Source organism: Alnus glutinosa, chromosome 4 (genome assembly GCF_958979055.1).
Source record: "Alnus glutinosa chromosome 4, dhAlnGlut1.1, whole genome shotgun sequence".
Lineage (NCBI taxonomy): Eukaryota > Viridiplantae > Streptophyta > Magnoliopsida > Fagales > Betulaceae > Alnus > Alnus glutinosa.
In genome coordinates, this window is record NC_084889.1 from 10467102 (window position 1) to 10476821 (window position 9720).

General features: G+C 35.1%; 1 protein-coding gene across 1 annotated transcript; it reads right to left on the reverse strand.

Annotated features, from left to right (window-relative positions):
- Nucleotides 1-341: 341 nt before the first annotated feature.
- Nucleotides 342-3303, reverse strand: LOC133865943 (putative cyclin-A3-1). The gene is made up of 8 exons (XM_062302470.1): nt 2612-3303; nt 1878-2110; nt 1690-1765; nt 1524-1600; nt 1394-1427; nt 1147-1296; nt 929-1063; nt 342-805 (listed from the first exon to the last, which is right to left on the reverse strand). The coding sequence occupies exons 1-8, from the start codon at nt 2945-2947 to the stop codon at nt 734-736; spliced, it is 1113 nt and encodes a 370-aa protein (XP_062158454.1). The 5' UTR covers nt 2948-3303; the 3' UTR covers nt 342-733.
- Between the last annotated feature and the right edge of the window lie 6417 nt (nt 3304-9720).

The following is a 9720-nucleotide window of genomic DNA, read 5'->3' on the forward strand; positions in this document are numbered from 1 at the left end:
ACAAAGGGCATATGCTACTAATGCTCTTACAGGTTATTGGGGTTGGAGGATTCGGTAAGGTTCACATAAAAGATCAAACCTTCAGAACAAGAAGTTCATGAATTTCATACTAAAATTGAAATGCTTTCGAAGTTGACACCTTCATCTTATCTGCTTAATTACGAAAATCGGGAACGTAATATATTATAGACACTAGACTAGTAATAGGAACTTTTACTAGTCTAGTGCGGGCCTTTGAAGCTCAGCTTTCAGCATCGTTTCGATTTCTAATGCCTTGAATCCTCTCGAACTGTTAGTCGATTGACAAATTATACTTCATCTTATCAAAATGAACAGAAATATCAATCCATTTTAGCGGCTGATAAATATTATTTTCAGTAATTTGATTACAAGAAAAATCAGCTTACCAAAATGATCAACCAACTACAAAAAAAGATTTACAAATCATCTCCCTTGTAAAGAGATTTGAAAAAAAAAAAAAACCAACTAGTGTTAGTGGGGCTTTGTGTTACCAAAGCTTCAGATACAAAATGGAAATCACCAAGAATCAGATCACTGCAGCATGGCTAGATGTTCACTCCGTAGAGCCTCCATCAATCATGACTAAACACAGCAACAAAAATCCAATCTTCGGTTAGAACACTCATTTCCTTCCTAGTTTGCAAGGTCTTCTCAAGCATCTAAATCTTAACTAATTCTTTGAAAACCCGTGTCCTCACTGCCAATCTACCTGTCATTCTCTAACATCTTCAAAATAAGAAGCTGGTATTTCTGGAGGTGAAGGCATGGTTGCCACACACTTGAACTGCTTCCAGGAAATCAATAAACTATGTCAGATTTTTGCGTCTTCTGTAATATGGAAATTTAAGTCAAAATCGTTAAAGCATCTTCTGTTTTTCCTTTTTCTTCCAATATTGCAACAAAATACCTTATGCTGCTTGTATTTCTCTCTTACAGCTTGGAGAGAACCACCTCTTCTACTCAGATACAAGTCATGTATAAGAAGAGCACATTCCTTTAAATCAGCTGGTTTATACCCAGAGTTAATTTCCAGCTCTGAAGACTGCCAAATGTAATTATTCAATTAGTACCTTCCATACATGAATTTAAACACCATTATTGGGTCTAACTAACTTCAGCCCTTACCCAAGGATGCATTTTTGGCCGGATCATAAATCTTGCCACAAACATAACAGATGCAGCAACCAAAGAAGGCAAAAATTTTACACAGTGATATTCTAATAAACTTAGCTCTGCAAGGTAGGAACCAAGGAATTCCAACTGAAGATTGGAAGTCTGTAGAAAAAACAAGAAAATAAGTAGTCAATAACAGAAATTACCATTTTTTGCACATTGACATAAGAGACACAGACTGAGGCAGGATTTAGCTTACTTTGTGACTCTCTCGAGCAACTCTAGTGAATCGTCTGCAAGCCAAAATGGAAAGAAGTAACAACAGTCAGTCCAATTGCTTTTAAACTCAATAATATGAGTTTAAAATAGTATGTTGATAGTGTCCTTGCCTTAGGAAAGTCTTTATTGTAGGACTGCCCATTTCAAACTTCAGGGACTTGAGTACATCAGCCTCCATCTTCACCATCTTTAAAAGAGAAACAAACCAATTTTGGTAAAAAGGCACAACAATAAAGTGAGGCATATTCAGAAAAGAAGCATTAATACTAATATTACCTCTTCCTTCGTATAAGTATTATCCGTTATGTAACAAAATTCTTCCACGTGAGGAGGACTAATCTCTTCATACTTTCTATATGTCACATCAAGTAGTCAAATATAGCGAGTGAGAAAAAGCCCATAATATTTGAACAATAATTTCATATCTCAAATCACAAAGAGTTAAAACAGATTTTGGGGCTTACGAGGCAATAAGCATTGCAGAAATACCCAGTAGCTGAAGCTTCTGCCTGTTCAGAGAATTCGAAGACAGGAATCTATCAATATAGGAAACGGAGAGATACAAAGTGTCTGAAACAAGCTTGTACTCCTCTGCAACTTCCACCAACCAATCCACAAGTATACCCCTCATATGAGAATTGATATCCGTCTGAACCCTTTCAATGTATACAGGTAACGGTCTTCTTTCCGGATCCACCTGAGTATTTCAATTAGTCATCACAACATTTAGCTCCTTCATCGAAAACCGATTTTATATTAAACCAGCAACCATTCCGGACACCAATTAACAAATCATACTCAAAATCTCGATCACATTAAGCAGTCACCAAAATTAACCCCGTAATTGCAGTAACCCAATATCTATAATAGACCAAAAACCCTAATGCCACTGTTCATTTCCAAAATTAAACGAACAAAATGATGGTTGTTTCAATCTCAAAGTTATCATAACATGAGAGAAAACCGATTTGTCCTCTGAACTGAGAGTAGTAAACCTATCGGACTTGTTTGTTACATCAGCATAGAACCTGAATTGAAATGATTTATTTCTCTAGCTTCTAATTCAATTTCCTTAGGAACCAGAGCACAAAACGAAGCTAAATTAAAACCCAAATCAAAAAAACACTCAATCAATAATAAGTACAAAAACCCACTGTTCCTAACAAACCAATCGAAATAGCAACTGAGGCCCACTTACCTCCATCTTGTGAAGATACTCGTAAATCTCGGAAACATAAGGCTCGCACATCTGCGGATCATCCGGCTTGGAATTCGTGTCTTTTTCCGCTGTACACGCGGGCTTCACAGCCGCCGTCGTCGCGGATTTCGTGACCTTCTTTGTCTTCGTTTTGCATTTCGGCTTCTGTGGCCCGGCGCCAGAACCGGGGTTCGCCGGAACGATGACGTTAGACAAGTTCGGAAGCTCCCCCAACACCACTCTTTTCTTGGTCGGCGCCTGCTCGTCGGCCGTGGCAGTCGCGGCCCTCTTCTTCGCCGCGCGCGTGACGCGCACGCTGGTCTCTTGCTCCGCCATGGTCAGAGGTAGACCCACTTGAAGCTCGGTCTGGCTTCGGGGCTCAGAGAGAGAGAGAGGAGGAGAGAGGGGTTTGGGGGGTTGAGGGAAAAGAGGGCTTTGTAGATTGCGGCGAGCGCCATTTCAGTTATTTGAAAGTGAGAGTTGGCGCTTCTTGTGTTTCTCTTTTCGAGTTTTTTGAATGTTTCAGGGCTTTTGGATTTCGGACATTTTCCCAAACTGAAGGCTTCAGGTAACTTCAAATTTCGAAATTTCAAGGGTTTTGGGATTTCATTTTCCAAAACTGAACGAAGGTAACTTCAAATTTCGAAATTTCAAGGGTTTTGGGATTTCATTTTTTACCTCGCGGTCTTTGTTTAGGCGGGCCATTTTCCGCCTGTGAAGAGGGTCAGCGGTTGAAAAATATTAACAAATACAAAAATTGTACCATTAGATCAAGTCGGTAATCTAATGTTCTGTTTGTTTCAACCTAAAATGATTTTAGGAAAGTTATTTTCAAAAAAATATTTTCCCTCGAAAGTATTTTTCGGTGTTTAGCGAATACAGAAAATCACAAATATTTTTATCTTTTCATTCTATCATATTAATTTATAAAAATCAATTTTTATTCACAACATATAAATGTTAATGTAAAATAATATAAAAATTGCCGGTGACGAGATTCCGTTATTGACCGGCAGGATTTCGGCCACTTTCACTGAATTCCAGTTACTATTGCCGGAATCCAAACAATTTCGTCGGAATCTGGGTTGGCCGAAATCTGGTCATTTGTGCCGGATTTCAGCCAATAGGTTGCTAAGGTTGGAAGTCGACCGTTCTAGTCAGAATCTTGCTAGAATGGCTGGAATCCGGCACAGAAAGGCAGAATCCCAACCAGTAAGCCAGAATTCAACTGTTCTGGCTAAATGGCTGAATCTGACCGTTCTGATCGCCGGAATTAGGCTGACCAGATTCTAGCAAAGGTGGCCAGAATTCAGCGACAATAATCGGATGTTGTCGAATTCTAACACTGGCCATATTCCGATAGTGGTCGACTGCTTAAACATGAAAGTTGACCGCGTCATTTAAAACATGGTCGAATGCGTTTGCTGTTTGGGTTTCTGAAATTTACAGTTACTAAGCATTTTTTGTCAAATAAAAATCATTTTCGGTTGACTATTATTTTTGCCCTCACCAAATATCGAAAAATGCCAAAATCATTTTTTAGAAACCATTTTACGCCGAAATAAGCGTAGCATAAATTACAAATCGTTTTCTCTATTATCAAAATTAATTTAAAAATTATTGTGGTTGCCTTAATTTACAAATCGTTCACTAGAGTTAAATTTTATTAAAAAAATTGACATATTATGTTAGTCGTCATGTCAGTACCAATAAGATGGCAACACTGCTAAAACGTGTCTATCATAATAATAATAATAAAATAATAATATATTAAAAATATAAATAAATAAAAAGAGAAAATGATGATTGTGGGTTGGACTGCCACCCTCGTTGCCTTTAAGGGTGCCTTTAAGGGGCCACCCGGCCCCCTGGGGGTTCGCATGTAATACTTGCTTGATTTAAATTGATTGGTCATCAGTAGGATTTTGGTTCTATTGTCAGCGTGATTAAACAGATGGTAATTTATTTATGCAATAAATGTTACGGTTTTAAATTTTTCACTATTGTGGGAGATCGCCCATTCCATTGAATGATGAGATACTATATATTCTGCCATGTCTATTATTATTATTATTATTATTATTATTTTTTTTTTTTGGAGGAATGCCATGTCTATTATTGATGTTTGCATGATCAACAAATAATAGACATGGCAACAGAGTTGCAAATGCCCTATTTGTGTGATCAACAAATAACCCAAGGCAATTAGACTTGTTTACAAATTAGGTTGGTACGAAATTGTCACCACTTATTTTAGGGAAAAAGTATATTTAGTCCCTAGTTTTCATTATATCGTCAAAGTTAATGTGTTCACACTTGTCTCATTTGACACATTAGCATCCATGTTAACCCCCAAATGCAATGTCATGTTAGCAAGTGCCAAATCATTCATGAAAAAAAAAAATTGGTATTGTGGGGTTGCTCTTTAGGTTATCAGATTTTGTGTTTTTTTAAGTTTCACGGTTAGATCGATTAGTATTTATTTTTTTTATTTTTTTTTTATGAATGACTTGGTACTTGCTGATATGGCATTGCATTGGAGTGTTGACGAATGGACAAACCATTAACTTTGACACTTTAGTGATAGAGGACCTATTTTAAACTTAGACAAAATCTACAATCGGATCATATTCTCTAAATTGAAAACTCAATAACTAAATCCAAGTCAACTGAAAACCCAATGACTAAATATGATTTTTTTTTTTTGCTTATTTTAAAAGCTTAAACGGATAAAAAAATGTTGATTTAATGATATAAATTAATATTTTAACACTGCTCACTTGTAAAACCTAGACAACAAGTAAATTATTTTAATTTAATTGAATGGAGATAAAAGATAAGGTTCAAAATAAAGACCTTGGCTTTGGTATCTTGTTAATTCTTCACTTGTTCAAAAATCCTAATTAAGTTGGTAAATTTAATAATTTAAATCAAGCACTAAAGCCGACTATAGGCCTTCAACTGATCTTTTCAATAGTCATAGCTAAATTACTTTACTGGCTTTGAATGCTCTTCCGTATTTACATGTACGATGTACCACTTTTTTCTCCTACCCTCTTGTTGTTTGTTGTGATAATTTTGTCTTTCATGCTCGCATAAAACATACTGACTATCATTCCATTCATCAAAAAGTACTTAATCGAGATATCATCCCTAATTAAGTATATTTCTTCTGTTGATCAAGTGGCTGATGTTTTTTTACCAAGGGGCCTTTTTCTTCTCGTTTTCTTTCTCTGCATGACAAAGCTGTTAACCAACAGAGTGTAATTAATAGAAGCAGTAACAGTTCATTCTCGATCAGACAAAGGAAACAACATCGGATGAGTATCAGACAACAGGGAGTTGTTTTTTCTGGAAGAATGAAAACTTTACAAAAGAACACTCAAACATTACAAAACCAAAGGTAGTTGAATACAAACACTCAACCAGCTACAAGTTCTGCAGAAAACAAACTGAAACTACCAGAACCAAAACAACCAGATTGACAGGTTCTACATACGACTTAATTCCAGCGGTAGAGACGGTCGTGTTAAATGATTGGTCGTAGGTTCAAATCCTATTTAAAGAGATTTGATTCATTATGAATTTTTTAAAATTTGAAATGAAAAGGTTTGCTTTGATCGTTAAGATCGAATATGTAACCGGCCCGTTTCCTCTATCTTTGTTTTTGTTTTTATTGTATCCTATATCATCGTATTGTAAAAGTTTATGGCCTTACTCACTTTCAAAAGACGCTTTGAGAGATCGAGGGGACACCATGACTTATAAAGTGTCCAGGTGAAGGAAATCTTAGCGATGTGGAATACTTTAACACGCCCCTTCACGTGTGGCAACTAATGGCCAAACACGTGGACAATAACGGGAGGAAAATATCCAATATCGCAAGAAACCTGTGGCTCTGATACCATGTAAAAGTTCATGGGCCTTACTCACTCTCAAAAGATGCTTGAGAGAGGAGGGAACACCATGATTAATAAAGTGTCAAAATAAAAAAAAATCTTAACGATACAATACACTTTACCACGTACCACATTTTGTTACTTAATATTTGGAAGTAAAAGAGTGACGAGGAGTTACTTATGTGGATGTAACCCCACTTACAATTGAAAAAGAATAATTAAAGATGATATGACATGCTGATAATCCTGCTACACGGATTTATAATTAAGAAAGACTAAAGTCAAACAGTCAAAATAATCCACTTATATAACCTAGTTTTTGCTAAACTAATGCTTTTTTCTAAATAATTTCTTAAATAATGTCGTTTTAATTTTATTTTCCAATTTAGTGTTGTTTATGTGACATAGGATTAATGGTGATAAGAATAATACTAAAAACTATATTTTAGACCCATAATTATTTTACAATATTGATGTAACAGTTTTAGCCAACTCTTCTATTAGTTATTGTTAAAAAAAAAAAATTCAAATATTAGTTAGGATTGTCACGTTAGTATTGTGGGATATAAATATGATATATAACGTTACTCAATAATATATTGTGAAAGGCTAGCTTGATGGAAGAAAAGGGGGATGGAGGGAAATGAAAGCAAAAATAATTAATCAAATTCTAGATATCATATTATCAGAAGACATATGTTGCTCCTTTTACCATTGGATCGGAGACTATGAAACAATAGTAATAAAAGAGGATAGGGAAAAGATAAAAATTGGGTAAGATAAATGAGACAAAACTGTCTTCCATTATATCTTTTATAACAGTTTATATGTATAGGCATAGCCTAATTACAATTGCTAACAAGAAGCTAAGTTAATTATAACAACAGACCATATCAATCTATCTTTACGTAACAAAAATACACTGACTATCCCTTTTCTTGTTTTAGATCTTTTTTCTGCGATCTAAACTTTAATCTTTACAATTCTAAATGTCTTATATATATGGTTTAAGTACAAGCTTAACTATGTGCATATAAGCTCTTGAACACTCTTTTCTTGCAAGTCGATTTTTAATGATGAGTTTTTTTTACTCAAAATTTGTATCATTTGGCATCAGAGCTAGCCACCACGTTGTGTATGAGATTGCAGGGATTGCAGCTTTGAGGTTGAGTCACATAGGGGGCGACTTATAGGCTGAATTAAAATGTCTTGGAACTATATATAGACATAATGTTAAGTCAATGAAAAGAGAAATGACTACCGTCGAATTAGTGTCAATAGAGTGGGCCAGCGTGGATGTCGGCTACGAAGCGTGGTGATATGTTATGATTCTAAGTGTCCCACATGGCTTAATTAAGTACAAGCTTAACCGTGTGTATATAAGCTCTTGGACACCATCCTCTTGCAAGCCAGTTTTTAAGAGAAAGTTCTACCCAAAATTTATATCGATATATCACTGGCGTGACATGTTTTAATTAAGTAATTTTTTTTTTTAAGGGACTGATATGAAAAGTCACTTAAAACAAATTAGTCAATAAAAAATAAATATGAAGAATAGCATTAGTCATAAAATATTAACCTTGTGCCAGTAGCATGGTGGAATTAACAAAAAGCACTCATGTTGCCCAAATTTAGGTCTTGAGGCCACTCACAGTTACTAAGACGAATTTGGACATAATAAATTTTTTGGTAACGACTGTGCAGGTAGAACATTGTGAAAGATAAGTATAAAGTCGATCCTTATAGTTTAAGGCAACAATCTCGCCCCAATAAGTCTACTAATGACCTTAATTCAATTTCTGTTTGGTTTATGGTTAAGACGGAAACTATCGACTCAATAGATTTTCAATGCCAATTTTTGTAATTGAATAACATCGGCCCCTCATATTAAGAAAATAAGACACAAATAATAATGATAATAATAATAATAAGTGAGCTTAAATGACCAAATCTAAACATAGATGACTTTGTGACTTATTGGCTATTGAGACCTCTGAAAAAGAAATGTTAAATATCTTTTTCTTTGTATGGTTTAACATTTTTTTTTTTACATTGACAAAAATTAATGTCAATGCCCTTAAAAAATAAACACATATCTCTATGCAGCATTAAAATAATAATAATAATAATAATAATAAAAAAGAAAAAAAGAGGGGTGCTTCGAACCACTCCCATTGCTAGTCTAGGATTAGCCAAGCAACCAGGGACGGAGGGAAGGGGGGGCTGGCAGGGGCCATGGCCCCCCCCAATTTCTTAAAAAAAAAAAAAATTTAAGGTGAGAAAAAAAAAATAATCTAAAAAATTAAAAAATTTAAGGTAAAAAAGAAAATTTAGCTTATTTGGCCCCTACCCAAAAAAAAATTTCGGCCATTGGCCCCTACCCATAAGAACTTCTGGCTCCGTCCCTGCAAGCAACCCCCAAATAGCCAAATGAAGGTGGCCAAAACCACCACCAAAGGCCTTAATTAGAGGCGACTTGGCTACCCCTATTTAACCTAGAGATAGTTTCAACCCCCTCCCTATGACAAGTTCAAAGGTGGCTAAATCACCCCTATAGCTCTCGAGAATAGATCAGCCACCCATACAAAGCAAAAAATTAAAAAATTAAAAAATTGGCCCATTAAGGATGGTTCGGCTACCCCCTTATGGTCAATATAGGGGTAGTCAAACCACTACTATAACCCTACCCTTAAAAATATGTTTAGAGAACTGACCCTTTAGGTGGTTCTATCGTTCTCTAAGATGAAATTCTTTTGGCCTTGTAAGAGTGATTGAACTACTCCCAAACCGTTCATAGATAGTAGCCGAGCCATCCTCAAAACCCTTGAGAATAGTTTTGATAACTTTCATTTAGTTATTTAAAAATAGTTTGACCACCCTAAGGTAAGAGTGGCATAACCATTGCCTTAGCCAAAATAAGAATTGTCGATCATCTTTCTATTCTTTTTTTAATGCTTTTAATGTTTTGCTTTTCTATGTTTTTTATTTTTATTTTTAATTAGGCATAAGGATACATATATGTTTTTAAAGGACATTTGACGTAAATTTTAATTAATTTATGGGCAGAAGTTAAACAAAGAGACATCTCCATTACAAAATAAAACATAAGTTAAAAAAAAATTGTTAAACCACATGAGTCAAAAATATTTTACCCTAAAAATAAATCAGTATGTTTATTTACATCTTTTAAAAGATATTTTTTTCTCTGAA